The following is a 24,213-nucleotide window of genomic DNA, read 5'->3' on the forward strand; positions in this document are numbered from 1 at the left end:
GGGTATTCACTGGATGGGGTATTCACCCCTCTCTGGGAAGCCTCGCCCAGTGTCTCACCACCCTCACCATAAAAATTTCTTCCCTGATCTGGTCTTAATAGACCCTCTTTTAATTTAAAGTTGTCACCCTTTGTTCTATCACTACAGGCCCCACTTAAATGTCCATCCCTATCTTCCTTTGAACCCCCTTTCAAGTATGTAGAGATCCCAAAAAGTGTTCAGCAAATGATCTCAAGTGTTCTCTAGGCTGAAGGACAAAGGGAAGAGAAGGAAAAGGGAAGAATGGAAAAAGGGAAGAAAAAGGTGGAAAGATTATTGGGAAGTAATATGTGCTTACAAGGCCACAAGTATTTTTACATCTTCTGTGCATAAAGGTACGCTGGTGATTAATATCTGTGAGAGATGTGCTGGCAGACAGATTTTTTGGAAGATAAGGAAGCCTAGATATGAATAAAAATGTTCACTAGAAATTGTTAGAATTGCTTAAACTGTATGCTGAAAGACAACTGTGCAATCTGTAAGTTAAAGAACTGTATTATGAAAAGCAGAAGGGAGGAAAGAGAAAAGCCAGTTTACTTGCAATTCATTTGCTTTGCAAAGGTTAACAATGGTTGGAACATCATTTTTCCTCCGGCTCTGATTATAATGCAATATTAACAAACTCAGAACTTCACCACTCTACCAACCTTTATCCACTGACATTTTCTTAGCTTTAAATAAAACATTCACGTGGTACAAATTAAGGATAATACACAGCCCCCTGCCTGGCTTGGTGCTGAACTCCAAGAGTCCAAGAGGCTCTCTAAAGGCAAGGCACAGCCCTCTGATCACAGTGGCAGCTCCTAAATGAAATGGGAACCAGCACTTCGTCCTGCTCCACGCTGCCTGGTGGTGTTTGAATGCTTTTCCAGACCCCTGTGCATCCCACAGGCAGCCCAGCAGTGCCTGGGGTACCACAGAGCCAGCAGTGCTGCAGTTTGGCAATCCAGCAGCTCACTGCAAGGACTGGACTGACCTAACTCATCCCAAATGTCAGCAGTGAAGCTGGAAATGCCTCCTCTCCCTCTCAGGTGCTCCACACAGCTCAAGGCACAGGTGATGCCTTCAGCTGCACAGCAGAAAAGCAGAGTCAGGATGGGTTTACAGACAAGCAGGGGAAGTGGTTTCCAGAACACAGAAATGTGCCTCGTATCTCCAGCTCAGAAAGATTTCCCAAATTCATAGAATCACAGAATGGTTCAGGTTGGAAGTGATCTTAAAAATCCCCTTGTTCCACCCCAGCCATGGCAGGGACAGCTCCCCCTGTCCCAGGAGCTCCAGCCCCAGTGTCCAGCCTGGCCTTGGGCACTGCCAGGGATCCAGGGGCAGCCCCAGCTGCTCTGGGCAGCTCCTGCATTTCCTCCAGAACAGCAGAATGAAGCAACACCCTTAAACATGCAAACAGAAAGTCACTCTAAACATCTATTGTCCAGAACAACATCTCTCTAGGACTCCACCACACCTGAGAAATTGATACATATCCATTTTTTTGAGTTTGTTGTTAGTGTTACCAACTGGTTTCAGGTTTTCACAAAGCATTTTCCTTGCCTCTGTTTTAGGGAGCAAATTCTCAGCCAACTGTTGCTTATTAACAGCACAGGGGGCTCTCAGGTATTATTTATGGTCTGCCTTGGATCCAACAGTAATTATGAAATGTGCCCTAGAGCATTAAAAATGCAAATGTTTCAATAGTTTCCCCTACACCCAGTGAGATGAATCACACTGTTCTAATCCACTGGTTAATTAGGGAGTTACAGTGACTGTAAAATAAAACACTTGGAGAGAAGCTTAGGAGTAATGAAAGAATCAAAGAACTTCTAACACATTATAAATGCTTAAATGGAAAATGCCAGAAAACTGTCTTCTCCCAAATCCACATATTCTTATTCCTCTGGCTTGTTAGGATGTTAAATAATATTGCAACATTACTTCTCAAGGAGATCCATGTGATATAGTGATGGAGGAAAGGAAACTTGCAGGAAACTTTGGACATGTATGTTAACTGCATGTGCAGACTGAGATCCATAATGCACTATTCTTCTGCTTTGAGCTGGGCTTGGAATCATGGAAGGATTTGGGTTGGAAGGATCCTTGAGGACCATCCAGTTCCACACCCTTGCCATGGGCAGGGGCAGCTTCCCCTACCCCAGGCAGGGGGATGCATGCCCAGATGGGAGATGCCTGCCTGGGGTACAGCCCAGCCTTGGACACTGCCAGTGAACCAGGGGCAGCCCCAGCTGCTCTGGGAATCTCTTCAAATAATGAATCTGGAGCAATCCCTCACACTGAGGAGTTGGAACCCTCACATGCAGACGTAGCTGGGTCTGTAAAGCACTAATGGACAGGTTTTGTAGTGCAGATTTACCTTACACAATTAGAAAAGAACTAAGGAACCAACTGCTTCCCTCTCCATTTTCCTAATAAGCAATTATCCCACCACAAAGATTTTTAGGGAAGATGTTGACTTGTGATTAATTCAGCAAAACAAATGCTCAAGTCTGAGCCAGGAGTAACCCCCTGCTCTGCTCCAATGGCAGGAAGGTGGTGGTTCAAACCTACTGCTTCCCAGGCACTCTACCAAAGCAGATTCTACTCTCTAAAACCTCCATATGAACAAAAATAATTATATAAACCATTGTCTGAAGGATCTGTCTGGAGCTTCTTGCTTTAATTAAATTTAGTGTGAAATGTAATGCAAGATATCATTCCCACTGCTCATTTCAGAGCAGGCATAATTCTGCCTAGTTCAGAACACGCTGTGAGAGCTGGAGCAGCGCTCACTCCACGTCTGTCCCTCCCACAGTTATTGACCTGTTATTGATCAGATATTGGCTTAGACTTCTGGAGTATTCACAGTCCCTAAACAGAGGCCAATACACTGGATTTACAGGCCAATACACTGGATTTTGAAGCTTTGAAGAGAGGGCCTGCTGTGAAGTGTTTCACCTCTTTGGCAGGGCTGGCTTTTTGGAGGACAGGAGACAAGTAATGAAATGGCTTCTGTTGGTTCCCATTCTGAGGGAATCATCAGTTCAGTTTACAATAAAAAATGAACTTAATGTTGTGTATGATAAACAGAAGTATTTGTCTTCTATTGTACTGTAACATAAATTACAGTATGTCATTTATACATACTTTTATTTACAATATTTTAATTAATAAAAATTAATAATAATTTCTTTATATATAATTTATACATATTTAATATATTATTTAACTTGACATACTTTCAGAGTTCAGTTTAAAATCAACAGGTGGAACCTAAGGAGTTGGAAATTACTCCAGACTTAACTCTTTTCAAAATAACTCCCCAGTTTATGACTGGAGTCCAAGGTGTGAAAAGCTGCAGTAAGTCACACAATATCTGTGGGGAGTCAGTGTTTTCTACACCATCTCAAAAGGAACTTCTCCTTTTTCAAAAGCCTCTCCCAGCCCCATTCTCCCTTTCCCTGCAGGCACCAGCAGGATGCATTAGCAGAGATGGGCAGACAATTAATTTTCTTAACATAATTCCTAATTAAATATTTGACCGAAGATTTCCATTTTCTAGGCTGTGCTGTAAGCAGGATGTTTAAGTTAAAATCCAGACCAAAAAGAACCCAAACTCTGAAGCCCAAAACCTAAAGAAATTTTAGCAGTCTTAAATGAAAAGTACCTGAAAAATGTCACAAAGAACTGCACCAGATCCATAAAGTTGCTGTGCTGTGAGAATGCAATCTGCAAAAGAAAAGCAAATGCCTTCTGTTACTTACTGGAAAGAAAATTCATATTTCAAGATATGTAAAAAGGATTAAAAATGACACTGAAAAGTATCTTTACTCAGATCAATTCATATTTTTGAACACTGTTTTTGAAAACGAACAGAAATATTATGAGGGAAAAGAAAATAAATTACTACTTCATATTGTTTTGAAAACATGTATCCCAAAAATGAAGCTGAACAGTAACTCTATCTCCCAGCTATGTTCCAAGGAATATTCTTCAGTGCAGATTGAAGAAAACAGCACTTCAAAAACTTACAACAGAGGTTTCACAGAGCTGCAAATAATCTTTAATTAAAAGTGAAAATCTTTAATTATTGTTTACACAGCAACCCAAAATTCAATATTTACATTTCAAACAATATCCAGACAACAAATTCTCCTTGAAAAAGGAACTTACACCAAGAGCTGCAAAGAGGCACGAAACACAGAAGATGATGGATACAGTGAAAACAGCTATGGCATTCATCTTAACTCACTGCCCTGCAATCCCACAGCATGAGCAGGGAAAAACAACGGAATTTTTGGGACAAAAACCAGAGGGAAGAGGCGAACAGGAAACTGGGAGGTGGTTAGAGGCTAAAGGGAAGATTAGGGAGCCTGGGTAAAAATAACAACGTGGAGGGGAGGCCAGCCAAGAGAAAAGCAACTTGTGCAATATTAGGAATCAGAAGTTCTTTCCAGGTACCTCCTATTTCCTCTGCCTATCAACCTCTCAGCACCACAACTGGATATTAACTCTTTCATGAAGTAACAGAATTATTTCAGAATTAAAGTGGAATCTGTAATGGCAAAAGCTTTTCTTGGATATTAAATCCATTTCTGGTATCATTTCTTGGTTTTCCCCCTTAATAAGCAGTACTTATGGCAACATTAGCATAAACATAAATCCCTCCTCCCAGCAATAACCACATCCCAGAATTCATTAATCTGTGCAAACTGAGTCATTGCTTGGGTTTCTGTTGCTCTGGAACACTTTCTATGATCATAATTGCTTTAAATATCCATTGTAACTTGGTACAGAAGCTGCCCCAAATAGCTTTCTTATCAATAAATTGAAATATTTTGAGCTGAAAGTTCCTTTGCAATGCATAACCACTGTGTGGCTGGAAAGTGAACTCCAAACCTGCACACCAGATGCTGCAACCTCAACAGTCCTGCCAACAAAAGACAAGAAAACACAGAGTTTCTTGTTGGTTTTTACTTCTGAAATGCTTCCCAATAGTCTTCTGATTATTAAAAGACAGCGAGCAAGATTTCACATTTTGTGTAAAAAAATCAATGCCTAGTAACTAAAGTGGTACAGTATTTGCATAAATGGATATTCTGGAATAAACATAATATTCTGAAATGTCTTTAAGGCAAAGATAATCCTTACTGAAACATCACACCCCAAAATACAAATATGTAACACAGCCAGTATAAAAATAATAACTTTTCCTATTACTTCTGAGAATAACCATGATGCTGAGTGACTGTAAGAGATGCATTTGAAAATAAAGCCCTTGTTATGCATCAACAATCCTTTAGTAGAAATAGAAAATTAAAAGCACAAAGGAATCATTAACAGGCGAGTTCCCTGTGAATGACCATCAGGATCAGTTTCTGTGATGGAAACCAAAACCTGTCCCCATTAGAAAAAACAAGAATCTGTTAGTTTTAAAATAAGAGAGATTCTATGAAAGATTAATGAGACTGTTACCAGAGAAGGGCTTCTCATTTTTTGATAACAACTGCTGGAAACAAATAAAACAAAAACAAACAAACAAAAAATAATTTCGATTTATTTCACACAGAAGCCTTACAAATGCATTACCAGCGGTGATTCTTTTCTCCACTTGTTGGAATTCTTCTCCTGTAAAGTCCAATTGAGGACCTGGACCTCACACATGGATAAAAAACCCAGGTTGTTTCTACAATTTGTTCCTCACAAGCTGAAAATACGTTGTGCCATCAAACCTGACCAATCTGAGTCACAGGCAATTTGGTCTCATAACTGTTAATGGTTTGCTTACTTAGAGCTTCATTTTCCTTAATATAATCTGTTCCCAGGACTTAATTCAGTTTCATTGAAAGTTTGGTTGGAAATAGCTGCTCAAAGCGGGCTGTTCTTTCTGGATCCATGAAAAATCCGGCAGCAATTTCTTATCTGTCTGCATTTTTAATTAACAGATGCTGGAAGATGCATTTATCCACTCTCAAAAAGCTAATTCTGTACCCAAGGCTGGAGCAGTTTAACTCAGGAAAGCTCCGTGGGGCTGGTGCTGGGGCAGAGGTTCGGGGTACGAGGCAGAACCTTGGCTCAGCTGCACGATCCAATCCCCACTTCCACATCACAGAATCCCAGAATTGTTCAGCTTTGGGCTCTGAGCCCATCCAGTCCAGCCATCCCCAGCACTGCCAGGGCCACCACGGCCTCGTGTCCCCAGGGGCCACCTGCACACAGCTCTGAAATCCTGCAGGGCTGGACTGGGGACTCCAGCACTGCCCTGGGCAGCCAGGGCTGGACCCCCCTTTCTGGGAGGAAATTTTCCTTAATATCCAGCTTAAACCTTCAACTTAAACCTCTCCCTGGGCACCCCTGGAGTCACCTTCAGCCACTGGCGAGCAGCACCCCCAGGTCCTTTTCCACAGAGCAGCTCCTGACTCCTCCCAAGCCACACACAGCACCCAAGGGTGCTTTATACCCTGTTCTGAGGAATAACACAGCACCCTTGGGTAGCTAAGATCAGATACTTAATTATGTTAATTCCAAAGAATATTACAAAGCTTGTGTTTATCTTATCTGGAAAGGTGCCTTGAGGAGCACAACTGCCTGTCCTGCTTTTTCTATTGCCACATCATTTGAAGTACAAAAAATCCACCTGCTTTCTAGAGAACCAGAAGTAGCTGGCTGCATGGGCTGACAAAAATTTATAATGAAAAGCTTTACATTTTTTATCATTTGATTAGCATAAAATATGAAGCCAAGAAGAAAATTTGGCTTCCTCTAACTAGCCAACATCTAAAAGTTGTGCTGGTTTTGAAATCAGTACACACAAATTTCAAAGGAGGCAATGGCAAATGACTTGGCCACAAAATAATATAAGCAAAGGAGAAGTATATTTGAACCCAACCAACATTTCAGCAACAGCTGGAATTTCAAACTCAAAATATTGCTGGAGTTAAACTACAGCCTGTGAGAGATAAAAAATTCAAAAAACCAATTAGAACAATTACATACCAGAACCTGGTTTGCCTAAGAACCAGAGTTTGTCCTTCAAGAAAAAAGAAAATCGAGAATAATTTTGAGATAACAATTTTGTACTAAACTATGCCAACCAAGACCCAAGTTCACCTTAAACCTGCACATGCAACAATACCTCAAATTATTTAAACGTCTATTCTTGTGATCTACTAGTGTTCTGAACTCTTTAAAAACAAAAAATCGAGTTCCACATACCACTAAGAAAAATCAGTCCCCAAGCAAATAAGAAATTATATAGAAATCTTTTGTTACATTCAGCAAGAACCAAATTTGAGTAACTCTTCCCATTTAACTGCAATAAACAGATTATTCATCACAGGTAATTCATCACAGCATAACTCTTTCCACTTCTGCTGGAAGTTACTGGTATTTTACAGGAAGCCAAACTTCACCACAATGGGATTAGGAAAACTACCACAAACTCAAATAATTTCCAATATTATACATAATATTAGCACCCCCAATCTAAAATTAACTAAAGAACTGATAACATAAGAGTTGGAGTTGTTGCAGAAGACTCTGGGGAGACCTTGCAGGGCCTGCAGGGGCTCCAGGAGAGCTGGAAGGGACTGGGGACAGGAGCCAGGGAATAGCTCCCAGTGCCAGAGGGCAGGGCTGGATGGGATCTGGGCAGGAATTGTTCCTGGCAGGGTGGGCAGGCCCTGGCACAGGTGCCCAGAGCAGCTGGGGCTGTCCCTGGATCCCTGGCAGTGCCCAAGGCCAGGCTGGACACTGGGGCTGGAGCTCCTGGGACAGGGGGAGCTGTCCCTGCCCCTGGATGGGCTTTAAGGTCATTTCCACCCAAACTGTTCTGGGATTCTGTGAACGTCCTGAAGAATATTTTAAGTATGGCAACTTCATACCATAATTTGTTACATTTTGGGTCTCAAAACACTTGAGAAAACACAAACAAGCCCAGAAAATAGTGTTTCCACAACTTTTTTACGTTGGTAATAGCTCAGGATCATTGACAGATTATACTTCTTATCTTTCTTCACAAATATATAAAGTGACTCAATTCCCACTAGTAGTGCCTTCCTTTTCATCCCTATTTCACATCAGGGATGAGAGAGAAACTAGAAATGATATTTTGCATAGGACACGCTCCTAGAATAGAACTGTGTAAAAAAGAAAAATAAGAGTCTAATTAACTTGTGAAAGGAGAGGGGCCCAACAGAGACAGCACAATGTGAAGCTGGCTCCCAGCTTGGGGCTCGCTGTGAATCCAGGAGGTATCAAAAGGTCCAACTGCTACATCCATTACCCTCACCTGGCAGGTGGGAGAATGCTACAGCATTTGTGTTTTGAAAGGCTACAGGACCACACAGAAACTCAGAGGTTTCTGGGCTGCTTTTTGCTTTTTATTTCAGTCTAGCCCCAGCACCAAAGTTAACAAACAAAAAGTAGCAGGGAAAAGTGGAAAGCTGGGAGTTCTACAGGCTTCCAGTGAGAGAAAGCCACAAGCCTAATAAGCTGCAGGTGACATTTATGCTCATCTTCATCTACTTCTTCCCCAAAACTCCTCTGTCTTGTCTCTTTTTTCCTATGGTTAGAGGCAAGGATTCAACCTGAGCTTGGCAAATACAGACAACACTTATAGGATGCCATGGCCTGGATGCTGAGTGCCTTTGTCAAAGGACCTGCTGTAAAACAAAAGGGCTTTAAGTATTCCTGAGTGATGCCAAAGCCATCAAACATTCATTTTGTCCTCTAGAATAATGCTGGGGGGAACTTCTCTTCTACCCAGGAGTAGTCATTCCCTGTTCCAGTTCTCCTGTAGACACAGCCTAACTCATGGCCAAGACCCACCTTGGTCTCGGTCTCTCCACCCCAGAGCAGCAGTGAGACAATTCCAAGAGCCCTGGCAGGGAGGTTTTAGGACAGAATGTGCCAACACAGCCATCAGCTCAGCACCTGAACACAGTCTCAGTTCTGCCACGTGCTGCTGCTTCCTGTGAACATCTTCAGTGAGCCATGGAAGTCGTTAAGGCAACAGAAAGCTAATCATAGGAATGAAGGGCAAAAAGCCTTTCAGAAACACCCTTCAGAAGCTGGGATTTTGGAACTGACCCCGTTCACTGAGGGATGAGCAGCAACCTGAGATGAGTCTTTTTCAGGCAGGCAGCTCTTAAAGTACCTGAACAATGTCAGTTCCAAGGAACAGTTTCCAGAAGGAAGTGATTGTTCACCTCTGCAGATGATTTGTGGGATTTAGATGCAGATTATGACATCCAAACCTAGGGTCACAGGGGTATTCCTATCAGCCCTTTACATGCAGTGGAAACCCCATCTGTGATTCAGCTGATCAATTCAGTTGCTTAATAAGAACTAAAAAAAAATTATTACCTGACCAGTTCCATAACAGAACCATAAACACTGAGGCACACAAAGACATCTGTTTGTGGACCACTCAATTTAGATAGCTTAAATTTCCACGGTGCATCCTTGCCCTTGGTTTCATGGATGCACTGGAAGCTCCATTTGTTGCCTAAAGGGGGGTAAAAGCTATTGCAGCTGCCCTGGGACACCTCACCTGGCCTCCAGCTGCTGCTCCAGAATCACAGAATGGGCTGGGAAGGGACCTTAAAGCTCATCTCATGCCCTGGGCAGGGACACCTTCCACTAGACCAGGTTGCTCCAAGCCCCACCCAAGAGCTTCTGGGTGAAGCCATACCCCAGTCACACCACGCAAGCAGAAAGACATCCTCTTCAGAGGCACCACAGATCTTTGTTTGAAATAAACTGCAAAACTGCTCCCACATTTGGAGACTAGGTAGAAAATTAAACCTGATCCACAGGAAAGGTTCTCTAGACAGAAAATTAAACCTTAGGTTTCAGAGAAGAAAGGATCTTAACAGGAGTCAATTGTAACTTGAAAAGCTCTGACACACCACAAGCTGAAATGGAGCATGACTTGGAGGTGGGAGATCCCAGAGTTTGCAATGCTCCTGATGCTGTAGGTGAGGACATCAGAACCAGACTGGAAGGGGCTCTGAGCTCGCCCTGGAGCCTTCCCTTCTCCAGGCTGAACACCTCCAGTTCTCATTCTGTCTCCAGAGCAGAGGCTCCAGCACTTCCATGGCCTCCTCTGGACCAGTTCCTCATCTACTGAACAGTTCATCCATCAAATCCATCTCTCTCCAGATCAGAGAGAACTTGGTACAGCTGAAGAGGTTCCCATGCTCACATTTGCATTCTACATCACGCAAAAATAAAATCCTCGCTCAAATTTGATTTTCACACCTACTACTCCGAGTCACTCTGCTCCTGCGTGAAGGATGAAAGAGATTAATGACTTACTCCTCACCTGCTGCAACATTAACTGAGCCATTGAGCTTTATGGCACAAATACTCGCCACTGTGCAAATATAAAACCTGGTTCACTTCTGAACTTATTCTGAGATGAAAATCGATTTATATTCCAATACTGTGCTGCCTTCCTGCAGTAGTCACAAATTGTCACTTCTCAGCTAATTGGCTGCAGTCAGCAGTTGGCTCAGAAATGCCAATTATACGTGTTTTGTCTTCCCATGTGAACTCTCTCATGTTGTGTAGAGCGAACATAGGCATGACTGTCTCTAAATTAAAAGCAGTGCTTAAGATGTGGTCCCAAATTCCACTGCATCCCAGAAATTATCACACAAATCTGACAAATGAGAAGTATTTGTTCAACAAACAGCCAGGGGTTGAATTGTGATGCCCATCTAAATTTAAAGTGCAGTAAGAAATAAAATTGTGGCAAGTCCCGTAATTGAAAGAGCAAACTCAGCTCAGACCCTGCACACCTCCACATGACAGAAAAGCACCCCAAGAAAGACAAGGCAGGGACAGAAAAAACTCAGTTCTTCCAGATCCTCAGTGAATTCCCCTGAATTCTTCTGAATTCTCTGAACTTCTCAGTTCTTCTGTCAGGCCACTTACAAGAAGAAAGACATTGAGAGGCTGGAAGTGTGTCCAAGACAGGGAAGGAGCTGGGAAGGGGCTGGAGAATTCCTGAGGGAGCTGGGAAGGGGCTGGAGAATTCCTGAGGGAGCTGGGAAGGGGCTGGAGAATTCCTGAGGGAGCTGGGAAGGGGCTGGAGAATTCCTGAGGGAGCTGGGAAGGGGCTCAGGCTGGAGCAAAGGAGGCTCAGGGGGAATTTCTGGCTCTGCACAAGTCCCTGGCAGGAGGGGACAGCCGGGGGGGATTTGGGATCTGCTCCAGGGAACAGGGACAGGAGGAGAGGGAACGGCCTCAGGGCAGCTCAAGGTGGATTTTGGGGAAATGAGGGAAAGGGCTGTCCAGCCCTGGCCCAGCTGCTCAGTGTGGTGATGGAGCAGCCCTCCCTGGACGGATTTAACAGCCCTGTGCAGGTGGCACTTGGGGACGTGGGCAGTGGTGGCCCTGGCAGTGACGGGGATCAGCTGGACTCGATGGTCTTAGAGTGACTCTGTGATCCTGCAATTGCAGCAGTTATTCTGGAGACAAGTAAGCTCTGGGGCACTCGGAAAAAGTGGTTAAAAATGAAGATTGTAAACCTGGAGACAGAAGACAAGTCACCATCAGGAAAACACTCCAATGCAGGAGCTCCAGGTGCTCAAGCACGAACCTCCAGCAGCGTGGGTGCGTTTGGGAAGGAAGGATCCCGTTCCCTGGCTGGGTGCCAGGCACAGCTCTGACACCATCCTGGAGCCTCAGTTACATCTGGCAGCATGCAACTATTGCTGGAGAGTTTCAGCGTGGAAAAAATTAAAACTTCAGCACAAAACAGCTCAAACTCTCACTCAGACCCTCAAAGTCCAGGAAAAAGGAGCTCCACAGTCTACTGAGCTTAAAAGGCATAAAAGTTGTTTTCCTAAAGAGCAGGTGATGTAAGTACACAAGAGGGAATCAAGAATAGTAAGTATAAAACAGCCAAAGCAATATTTGCAAGTTTATTTTTTTAGGCTTCAGTATAGCTGACAGATGGAAACAGGCAAAACCTTCTGTCTTGCATCATTTCTGACCAGACAAAACAGGGGAAAAATATAAGACAGAGTTCAGGGTTGCAGTGGTATTAATGGAGAAAGCAGCTCTGTCTCCTTCCCCCAGGAGGCTGCAAATTCCAAGGATCATACTGGATGAGAAATTTTACATGGTTATCAACCTGTAGCAAAACTTCCTGTAATATGCAAGCTACAGAAATCTCATCTTTAATAAAATAAAGTAGTAAAATACGTAAATATCAATTTATACATATTACATATAGAATCATAGAATGGTTTGGGTTGGAAGTGATCTTACAGATTATCTAGTTCCAGCCCCAAACTAAATAGGTATTTATATAAATAACCAAGTTAAAATACCTTTGAATGACAACACTGTCACATTATTACACGATACTGAAGCTGCAAGTCACCTCAAACCTGGTGTCACATTACGACCTTAAGTGGCAGCAATTAAAACCTCCTAAATTTACTTTAAACAAACCACACAGCATCAGGATCAGTTTTGAAGAGCCATGAAATCAGAGTCATAGGGCTGGGCTGTTTTATTCATCACAAGTTTTCCTGTTGTGAACCTTGGCTGTGATTTGGTGTTCAAGAAATCTTAATTTGAAAAAAAATAACCTACAACCTCTCTATAAACTCTCATATTTGCATTAAAAAGGCCAGGTAGTCACTGCCTATCACTAAATGATTTCCAGAACATGTAATTCACTCTTTTGTCATGAAGAATTCCCCAGTAAAATACTGAAGTGACAAATCAATTAATGGAATTTACTTCAATCCTCAGTCAAAATATTAATGTAATTTATTGATACTCTGGCTCCAGGTGTGGGAAGGTGGATGGTGCTAATCTTGCATGCAAAACAGGCTGGTTAAAGGAGTAACTATACATGACACTTATGACTCAAAAAAATAATTTGAGAGAACCAATTTAAGTAAAAATCCCAAATCATCCCAGAAATTTATTCCTATGCAGGACTGTGACACTACTACCCTGCCCTGATGCCAACTCTAGCTTGCCAACATTGCTGCGAGCAACATATGCCAATACAGCAAAAAGAAGTCAAAATCTTAATAATATGAAGTCAGGAATATAAATGATAGAAAAGTAAGTTTTCAGGACATTCCAGGGATGTTTTTTTTCCCCAAAGCAGCCCTGCAGAGTCAGCTGAGAGCTGTCAGTGGAGTGCTGGTGTCCCTGGCTCCGGGTTTGTGAGCTAAACCAGCCACAGGCTCTTGGGTTTGTCACCCTCTCCTAGTTCTGGATATATTTCCTTTGTGGTTTAGCCAGGCTGAATCCACTGTCGCATTTCAGTGGGTAGCTTCTTCTCTTTTACGGCCAATACACTTTTCTCTCCTTCATTAACTCTGCTCACTATTCTTTGACTCTTTAAATAAACTTTTGTATAAAGAAAAGTATCTTGCTCTTTCAGCTTCTCAGCAATGGCTCACAGTAACTCATTTTCTGAAATATATTTGAATTTGGGGCTTATATTTACATTCTGTGGTGGGTTATGGCATTTTAAAGAGTTATTCATCACAGAAATACAGCAACTTCAAGCAACCAGCACTGACCTCACCCAGAAGAAATTAATGTCTGATTAGGACTTAGCTTCCATAGAAAATTAATTCTGCAATTTTTTATATATTATATTTTCCAGCCCTGCATTCAAAAAGAGAAAAAAAAACCAAAAAAACAGCTTCCTTAAAATTAAGGTAATCAATCCATATGTCACTGTCAGATCTCAATAAAACACCACCTAGGAAATGCTCCTGATATTATTAAATCTGAATTGCAGATTGTCTCTCTCTGGTATCCTACAACTTTTCTTATTTATGCAGCTAAAGCTTTGCAACAGGCACTCAAAAAGACTTCCAGTGCTGTAGAAAGATATTACAATAAACCTCATAAAAGTTACGTGAGTCACTACAGTTCATTCCAAGAAATCCCAAGATGCAGATGTAAAACCCCAAGACTTTATTGGTTGCACCTTGCAGGGCCTGCAGGGGCTCCAGGAGAGCTGGAAGGGACTGGGGACAGGAGCCAGGGAATGGCTGCCAGTGCCAGAGGGCAGTGCTGGATGGGATTTGGGCAGGAATTGTTCCTGGCAGGGTGGGCAGGCCCTGGCACAGGTGCCCAGAGCAGCTGGGGCTGCCCCTGGATCCCTGGCAGTGCCCAAGGCCAGGCTGGACACTGGGGCTGGAGCTCCTGGGACAGGGGGAGCTGTCCCTGCCATGGCTGGGCTGGAATGAGCTGCTCCTTCATCTCCCTTCCAACCGAAATCATTCCATGAATCTCTGATAAAAATCCCCTCCCTGTCTCCAGCACTTGGGAAAAGTCAGGCATGAACAATTTTCAGGGTTGCTGACACTACACCCTTCTGTAAAAAGAACTAAAGTGGCACCACATCCTGCCAAGGGTTAACTGCCTGTGAGAGAAATCCTCATTTAAAAGGATTTAAGAAGGTGCTAACAAAAATGTTACTTAATCGAAAAGGGAACGACTTCTAAAAGGAGAAAAATGTCATCGGTTGATGCCAAAAATAAGGTGGCAGGAGCAGATAAAACACAAGCAGCTGCTTCATGTTTTAAAGGACCATTTAACTGTTCTGTTTTAAATCTTTCCATCCCACAGTAGATGTCAGTTTGCCTGCTCTAAAAAATCAGCATGTAATTGCATGTCTCCAAAAGTAATTACATTCAACAGCAAATTTCATCAGATTAACAAATTGATTTACGTTTCATTGTTGGGTTTCAAGAGAACCTCTCACACGGCGAGAGAGATGCAGGGAGGGGCTCAAAAGCACCTGCAGTTACAGCTAAAGAAAGGCAAGGGACATCATTAGCAAACAACTTTGGCATTAGGATGCTTTCAGAAGCAACAGAAAAAAAGAGTATTTTTGGAATAAACGGTCCCAGAGAGTTGAGGATGATTTTATCTCTGCAGTTACATCTCTTCCTTGTTAAATATGCACGAGGCACATGAGGACCTGGCAGGAAAGCTGTCCAGATCAGCAACCTCACTGCGATTTCAAGCCTACATAATTATTTTATCAAAGCAATCCCAACCTATCTGAATGTGTTTTATTCTCTTTGGCCAAAAACAAAGACATTTTTTCTTTTCCCTCACTGAGAGCTCTCATTCGATGAGCCTGTCACTTTTGATTTGAGAATGACACTAATTTAGAGGAAGACTGGAAACCCCCATGGCCATGGCCAGTCCTCAGGGTTATTTGTGTTCTGTATCAAACACCTAATGATTCTTCCAGAGAGGAATCAAGGCATTAGAGACAGTTCAGGCCCTGCCTGTTAACTGTGGATGGCTTCTTCACTCATTCTTTTTCCAGGTATTATCACAGCCTTTTAGTCAGGCTGTAAACCTCAAAGAGGGAAATGCAGAGAGCATCACTGCTGGCAATGACTGTGCCACCTGAAAGAGGCTGAAAGCCTAAAATAAAAGTAATTGTGAGATCTCCTGTACCTCCAGCTCTGTTTTGGGCCCCTCCTCACCTGACAGGAGCTAAGGGTACTCCAAATCTCTCCTTGGCTGTAGCAAAGTGTCATCCATCATTTAGCTCTGGAAAAATACAAATGCTTCCTGAACAACACTAAACATGAATGGAAAGTAAAATTAAAGTTTAATTGAAAGTAGTATTAAGGTTCTTGCTAATGCAGACCACCTGTTTTAGGGGAAATGTTGCCAATAAAACTAGCAGGGTGATGGGGAAGAGCATCAGAAGAAGAATTTCAAATCAAAGCTGCTTTAATGAAGGAGCTTTACTTTGAACAATGAGAATTTCAGAAGCTTTCAGTATTTACATACTGGAGGACACAACAGCAATGAAACACTGAAGTAAACAGTGATAAAGATTGTCTTTAAGGTCCCTCCAGTCCTGTTGGTTCCTTGAACTCTCTGTGTAAAAAGGGATAAAGATATAAAGGAGACTATATAGATAGACCATCCTGAAATAAGTCAAGTAGAGGAAACCAGAAGAAAGTTTGAGAAACTAAAATCGAAGGCAGCAGAGGCAATTTTAGCTATTTTTCCATTACAGCCTTTATGAAATCTGAGTGGAAGGCAACAATTTCAGTGAGCTGAGGAATGTTTCCCACTGGTTCTCAAATCCTCCTCAAAAAGTGGGAGCAATGCAGTGCCTCTGCAGCCTCCACCCCTCTGCACAGGCAGCAATGCACTTTTTGAACAGTGGCACTTTTTGAAGCCCAACACAACCATGAATTGCCAAGAAAATTCTATATAGTGAATACCTAACGAGATTCTGCAAATGGTACATATTGTATTCAAGGGCTGCAAAATTCCTTCTCCTCTTTTTGTTTCTTGAAGCATTTGGTTCATAATTAACATTTAAGCGTGTTCAAATCAAAATCCTTCAACCAACATGAAGGAGAGGAGGCAATTGCCAGTTAATGATACAATTACAAACTGGGTTTGCCTTAATCAGCTCCTAAATGCCTTACACATTCTCAGAACACAGAGATCAATGCAAGATGCTTGGAATCTGAGAGGAAGAAACTGAGTCTCAAATGGGACAGAATGTTAGCGAATAAAAACAATAGTTGGGGTATGAAACAAGACTAAACCACCAATTTCTACTTAGTGAGTGGTAGCAAACACCATCAGCAGTAAATTGTGATGAAGCAGAAATCTTAAAGCCAGGAAAGAGAATTTGCCATAATAGCAGATGGAATTTTCACCCTCCTGTGCACTCTGGAGAGGGATTCACTCACCAGACTCAGCCCCAGGTAAATACACAGAAGTTTAAACAGTGTTAAAACCTGCTGATCTTTACACAGGTATCTAAGAGTTTCAAATTTTCACCATTAACTACTTGTCAGCTCCAGAACTGCAGTTTCATCTCAGAGTGAGCTGACTTTGCATGATTTGAAGCCCATGAAGAGAACTCCTCTGAAAGTTTCAGCACTGAATTCCTCTGCTTCTTACTGTGCTATTGTACAGCTGATTATTTATAGACAATGTCTCTCTTCTACTCTGAGCTAAATTTGTAAAGAATAACAAAGCAAACTCACAATGAAGATTAAGGAAATAGGAAGAATAGTGGGGAAAAGATTACTATTACATTTACATAGGTGAAAAAAACCTCAACCCTTCAACACCCACTAATGTCCTTTCCTAAAGGGTGCACTCCCACTTTGGAGGAAGATAAGGAATATCTAGAGGAAAGCTGAAGAGAGGAAGGTAAAACTGTTGGGGGTTGCTAAATGCTTCAAAGTTCCGTGTGTCCAATGTTCACAGCAAAGATGAGCTCACAAAGCAGAGAAAATGGAAATATCCAGACACTTATTATTATATATTGACAAGACCTTACCTGGATTTCCAGGAAAGCTTGGCACAGTAAGACTTTAAGTGAACTCCTTCATGCTTGGAATTGCTCAGAAAGGAAGAATTGGGAAGAAGATTGCTGTATTTTGAAGGTTTTCTGCATTTTGCTGCCTTAGTTCTTTTACTGAATAATCATTTTAAGTCATTAACCAGGCAGGGAAAGTCATCCTAAACCAATATACTTTAAAAAAGAAATGAACTGAATCAGTCTGGAAAAGAGGTGGAGCAAGACAGGGAAAGAAGAGCCAGAACTGAGCATTGGCAGGGACACAGCCATCTCTTACACAAAGGAGCATTTATACTTCCCAAGTGCAGATTTTAACAGGCAAGGAGAGAGAATGAGTAAGAGACATTTCAATCAAGTACTTCAAGATAAAGTTTGCAATACTTAGCAAACAAAAAAAAGGTGGATTGTAGGATTGCTTTGCAGTAAAAACTACATTTATAAAGTTTTCTGTTGCAAGATTTTGTATAGATATAAACACTCATCTTTTAATACATCTGTTGTATTGAAATTGAAAATAAGCCAGGACAAGTGAGTATATGCACAATGACAGTTTACTAAGATATTCCAACAAAGAATAAACTCCTAAAAATATGATTTGGACATGCTGCACTGCCCAGGATCAGCCCAACACACGCTTGAGCTGCCAGGTGATGCACACACATGAGGACAGAATAATTTCAGCAGCTTGGCAGGAGCAGAGTTTTCCTGACTTGGACGTACTCTATTAAAATCAGTGCAATTTCCAAAGGTAAATTGAAACACTCTGTAGCTGTGTGACAGTTTAATAGTGGAGGTGCAATGAGGAATACTGCAGGAGACAAGCCAGGAGATAAGAGAACAGTTTACATCCTGCCCATACTGTAACACAGAGTTTTAATTAATCAGCCAGTTAGCCCTGAAGGACAGATCCCAATGGCACAGGAACTTTTCCACAGTGAAATCAGGGATGAGCCCCTTGGAAAAACAAATGAGAGAAAGAAAGCCCTGAAGAAAAACTATTCCTGAGAAGAATGTAGCACAGGACGAGTCAAGGAAGTCCTAAAATCCCAGAATCAGAGAATGAGGTAGGTTGGAAGGGATCTTAAAGCTCATCTCAGTCCATCCCCCTGACATGGACAAGGACACCTTCCACTATCCCAGGCTGCTCCAAGCCCCATCCAACCTGGCCTCAAACACTTCCAGGGATGGAGCACCCACAGCTTCTCTGGGCATTTGTCAAAAAAATCTTTGTCCCAAAAATCTGTACCATGATTTAGCTTCTATTTTATCATATTGAACACAAACTACAGAGAGCCATGACTTCACAGAAATGAAAAAAACCTGGGCTATGGAAAGGACAGGTAGGAACACAGATTGCAGCTGAGGGAAGCTCAATCCATCACTGCAGATTGCACAAGACCTGAAAGGACACGGTGAATCCTGGCTTTCAGCTCTGCACTGAAGAGGAAGCTAACAGAAATTCTATGGACCACAGATTGCTGGTCGCTGCCAGAGTTCTTCACAAAAACTCTGTCTCAATGAGTAAGAGCTGATGCTATTTTAGACTTTGTTTTGACAAGTAATAAAGACATTAAGAAGAGCTGGTGATATGACATTAACTTGAATTGAGTCCATACAAGAACATTCACATTAAATTAAGGATAAAGAGAGGTCAAGTGTTGTAAGAGAATCAAAGTTCGCTCTTTAACAACGAGAAATGAAATCAAACAGTAAAATCAAGTGGACTAAGGAGATCAGGAATGGGAAAGCTGCCATCTAAATATTTCTCTCAGGTCAAAGATGCAAAACTATTTGAAAGCTGCATTCGCAGAGCTAACCTCGAAAGGGACATGAGGATCAATCAAAGAGACTTTGTATTAAGGAGAGGAAAGGATTCATTAGCTGTGTCTTTAAAGCCAGCAAGAAGTAGAGAGATAAAATAAGAACTGACAGAAGTCAAGCTGTGCCATTGCTCAGCAAATGAAAACAAAGCAGCAAGTGATGTTTCAGCCATACCAGTAAAGGAAACTAGGAGGGGAAGGAAAGACGGGATGCTGTATGAAGAGATAAGAGAAAAAGCTGTATCCCTAACACACAGCTCTGCAGCAAGAAATAACAAATAAATAAATCAGGGTAAGGTACAGTCCAGCACTGATTATGGAAAATCAGGTATCAAAAAATACCCATAAGGTTAAAAGAAAACAATTAAATTTTTCCTGACTCCTGTGATTATGAATTTGATGAAAGAGAAGCTCAAATATTTAAATAAATCACTGCACAAATGTTCACCTACATTGGTGCTATTTCCCCTCCAACAAGTAGTACTTACATGAAAATGAGGAGGTTTGGGACTTGCTTCTTGAGTATCCAGTGACAAAGATTTTACATTGCAGCTCATCAATGCCTCCATATTTAAAAATTAGGACTTGAAAATAAACTAAGACTTTACGAGTTTATGAAGTAAGAAGTCTCCAGCTGCAAACTGATTACTCAAACTGTAAGATTTTAAAAAGAGCCCAAAGCCAACCTGACAAATCTTCAGTCTGCAATCAACAGGACAAAGTTTCCCAAGTAATTAAAACCCACTTTAGGAGGTGGCAAAGACATTTCACAAGTATTCCTAACACTTTTTTAAAAATTCAGGAAAAATATCACTGTAACTTAAGGACCTTTCTTCCAGGTGGATCTCATTTTCTTGCTCAATATTACCCTGTGCATTATTTTTGTTAACAGACTGAGTTTGCCTGACCAACACATTTGAAATATCAAGTACATTAATAGGAAGTGTCAGCTTTCACAAAACAATCAGATGAACGAGGGTGAAGATGGAAGAATCTGGGTTCCCATATTTGACCAAGTTTCTAAAATAAGGCAGAATTCAAATATGCCAAGCTTTGTTTGAGATCTGTGGCTGCTCAAGGTTGGACAGGGCTTGGAGCAAGCTAAGCCAGTGAAAGCTGTCCCTGCCCATGGCAGCAGAGGGAATGAGATCTTCTTTAAAGCCCCTTCCAACCCAAACTATTCCATGATCTCTGTTCCAGACCTCGAAGGGTTTTGTCCTTCAAACACCCACATCACTCTGAGCACACAGTGGTTGACCAGCCCACTGCAAGAAGGTGGCCGGGCTGCTCTGAACTGTGAGCTGCCTCAGCAGCTGCAGAATCTGTGACTGCAGTCACAGAGTGATTCTGACTGATTTTATGACCACCAAGCTTCATCCACTGCTTCTCCTGCACCAGCTTCCTCACACAGCCAGCCTGGCACCAGGCTTCTCCTGTCAACCAGCTACACTGAGCAGAGGCAAAGGATGAGCTTCTTGTCCTGCACGTGCCACCAGCCTGAGGCAGCAGCAGGAGAAAATCAAGGGGTGGCCCTTGAGCTGTGCCTTTTGAGAACCAGGCACTAAAGAGACACTAAAGCATTTCCTCTGCCTGCTCTTTCCAGGCTTTGTTTTTAGCTTTATCAGTCTTTTTCTACAACATCAATACCTGCACATTTGAAGTCAGACACCACATCAAATACAGCCCTGCTAATAAATGAGTGTCTCTCTTTATTTCACAGCACATCTTCAGATCCACTGGGCTGAGGCAACATCAGAAGGTGCCTCACGCCCTCTTCTCCTTATCCAGGAACATCAAACTCTGTCTGCTCTGGGATTACACCAGGCAGGTTCAGCTTGGTGAACTCCAAGCACAGCAAACTGCCACAGCTCTTGAGAGAAATAAAAAAAGCACCTTTAAACAATTTGACATATATTAGCAGCTCTTACCTGTATTTTTATGGGCCACGTAAAATTGCTGACATAAACAAAGAATGTGATGTTCGGGTTGTTGCGGAAATCAAATTTCTCATTGGAGAAACTATCCTTATATTCTTTTATATTGGTTCTGGAAACAACTGGAATTTCCTCCCCAGCCTGTGTGCCAGCTGTTGTAAGGAGTAGCAAGAAAAGATATTTCAATGTGTATTTAAGAAAACAAACAAAAGGGCAAAACATCCTAAATGCTAATTTTAAAAATTAACCATTCAAAACCAACAATGTTAAGCTGCACTGCATTATCAACATCACTGCATGCCAAGATGTTGCACTGTTAAAAATCAAATTTGCACTTTTAATGTTTACAAAATATACTATTAAAGTTAAAAACATAGTCTTTTTAAACATTTTACTTTCCCCCTCAGGCTGACAATTTAAGAACACTATGCAGAAATTACATAGTTTTCCCAATTAAATTTGCCTTTTTCAGAAACCAATCAATGAAAGAAGCTCCTGAATTACTTAGACCATCCTCAATTTACCTGCAAAACTTGTGGACCAAGTAATGTTGAGGTTGAAGTTTTTAGATGCATTGATGAACATGTCCAGGTCTCTGTTTTGCTGAAGGAAGAAAGAAGAAGAAACCCCGTTTTCAGGAAAAGCAATTTTACTGTACTGTTTCCTAGGAAATCATTGCTACAAAAAAAAATTATCTTGTAATTTGTTACTTACATGAAGAAAATACATCAAGCTAAAAAATACATACTATATTTTCTGTAAGAAGTATTCTCCTCCTCAAGGAAAATATAACAAAGGATAAAGAAATCATGTGTACAGAATATCACAGGAAGAACTGAGTCACAAGATATGGGGTGAAAACAAGCAAAACCTCTCTGCTCTGGAGGCAGGCTGAGAGAGATGGGATTGTTCAGCCTGCCCAAGAGCCTAAAGGGGCTCCAGGAGAGCTGGAGAGGGACTGGGGACAAGAACCTGAAGTGTCAGGACACAGGGAATGAATTCCCAGTGCCAGAGGGCAGGGCTGGATGGGATTTGGGCAGGAATTGTTCCTGGCAGGGTGGGCAGTGCCTGGCACAGGTGCCCAGAGCAGCTGGGGCTGCCCCTGGATCCCTGGCAGTGCCCAAGGCCAGGCTGGACACTGGGGCTGGAGCTCCTGGGACAGGGGGAGCTGTCCCTGCCATGGCTGGGGTTTGGAGCAGAATGTGCCTTAAGGACGCTTCCAACCCAAACTGTTCCGTGATTTAAAAAAACTGGAACGGCTCAGAGGTTGTTCCAATAACTGGAAGAATCAACTGTGGCTTTTTATGAAATTTTCCTGCGATGATTCAGGACTGCACAGCCAAACCGAGGTCAAAAAAGCTCTGGTTGCTCCGTGGAGCTCCTTCCACATCACAAGACTACAGCTAAAGACCCAGAGAACTGTAACAATTCATTGCCTCCAGGGCCAAGAGAAGACAAAGGACAAAGTTAAAAGGGAAAATAGAAAATGTACCTCTTCAGGTGTTGCTACAAAGTTGATTGCTGTGTAATAGCGATCGTCCTCCTGGGAAAGGCTGAAGGTGAACTGATAGTCGATGAGAAGAGTATCTGTAAGGAACGCAGGGAGACAGTTACCCCATCTCCTGGAATAATAACTTCAAAATAACTTCTGTAAACGAAGGCACCATGTCACAGAAGGGTTTCTTGGACAACCAGGACATGAAATTGTCATGACACTGCTACAAATTACTCCAACCTACATATGATCCCACATAAGGAACAAAAAACTCGGGCAGCTGAGCCCAGAGAGGGAAGAGAGGTGGCTTATACTTGCCAGGCAACAGCCTCCAGCCTTGATCTAAATCAATATTCCTACCTATACACTGTAAAAAAGCATGCCAAAATATTAATTTTTCCAGTCTGCAATACCTCTGTGATCTAAGGGAATAGCAGAAAGATTCAATAGCTGTGTAATTTCCACTTGGAAGGGGGCAGTGGTCCCCCCTCCCAGGTTTCTGTACATCAGCAGATTTTCCTGGGAGAGGTTCTGCAGAGCAGCAGGTTGGTGATGAACCCAGCTGCCATCCTGCTCCAGGACACATCCCACCCAAGCATGCCAGGAGCAGCCTTTGGTCTGTCTGTCTGTCTGTCTGTCCTTCCCTGCTGCGGTGTGCCCAGGCTGTAGTGCACAGCCGCCTGTGAGGACGTCCTGACCCATCTCCGTGCCTTCCCTTAAAGCTCACTGCTACGACTTGTGCGTGTTCCCAAAGCCATGCACAGACATCCCAAGCAAAAATAAACAGGAATTGATACACCAGCTGCTGACCCCTTGCTGGAATGACTCAAGTCAGCTGCTGATGTTGATCCATGTCTTCTTGACAAAGAAATAGTCAAGGAACAAAACCAAGCAACACTGAATCTGGGCAGCACAAGGCTCTTCCTGTAAGAGCTGGAAAGTTTTATCTCTTCCCACTTTTTTCCCATTTAACCATCAGGAATTTGGTCTTTCTTACACAGAAATGCCATGAGGAGCCCGCAGTGCCCTTGTTTAGCCACACAAGTAGAATTCAAATAAGCCAAAACCAGCCAGTTGATCATTTCTGTGCTGGACACTATTGGAGACTTTATGTAATTTAAGATTCCCTCTCTCCACGCCTGCCAGGCTGCTGATTGCTAATATTTGCAAATAGAAGCTGGAAAGTTTCCATTAGGTAATCTGAATCTTGGCAAAGGATCTTTTGGAACTGCATGAGAATCCAACTGCTCATTTCAGAGGAAACGTGGCAATTTTGAAATCCATTCTAACATGGAGCAGAATTTAAAATAAATAGTATTTTGCATTTATAAAAATTCTAAGGACATTCTTTGTTTTTTACCTGTTAGGAATATAGCTTAGAGTGCTCTCCAAAAGACCAGATTTCATCTCAGTCACATGAAAAACATGCAAAACATTGTTCAAAAGATCCAGTCATCACACGGACTTATCAAGAAAAGTATTTTCATTCTCTTTAAACAATGTATTTGAGAAAAGTGAAGGTTTTTAGAGCTATTTTTTAGTCCTTTCCTTAATCCCCCATATTTTTGACACATGCTGAGGCAA

General features: G+C 42.2%; 1 protein-coding gene across 11 annotated transcripts in view; it reads right to left on the reverse strand.

Moving 5' to 3' along the window:
• Nucleotides 1–24,213, reverse strand: part of ATRN (attractin) — a 150,430-nt gene that overhangs the window by 41,885 nt on the left and 84,332 nt on the right. For all 11 annotated transcript variants that reach the window (XR_009277657.1, XR_009277648.1, XR_009277656.1 and 8 more), the window contains exons 22-25: nucleotides 22,627–22,721; nucleotides 21,659–21,737; nucleotides 21,129–21,286; nucleotides 3,695–3,756 (exon numbers count right to left, since the gene is read on the reverse strand). Coding sequence is in view for 1 of the 11 variants with exons in the window: in XM_058838759.1 (XP_058694742.1) it covers nucleotides 3,695–3,756; nucleotides 21,129–21,286; nucleotides 21,659–21,737; nucleotides 22,627–22,721 (394 nt within the window). In the remaining 10 variants the exon portion in view is untranslated. The remainder of the gene's footprint in view (nucleotides 1–3,694; nucleotides 3,757–21,128; nucleotides 21,287–21,658; nucleotides 21,738–22,626; nucleotides 22,722–24,213) is intronic.

The sequence above is a fragment of the Poecile atricapillus genome, chromosome 4 (genome assembly GCF_030490865.1).
Source record: "Poecile atricapillus isolate bPoeAtr1 chromosome 4, bPoeAtr1.hap1, whole genome shotgun sequence".
Lineage (NCBI taxonomy): Eukaryota > Metazoa > Chordata > Aves > Passeriformes > Paridae > Poecile > Poecile atricapillus.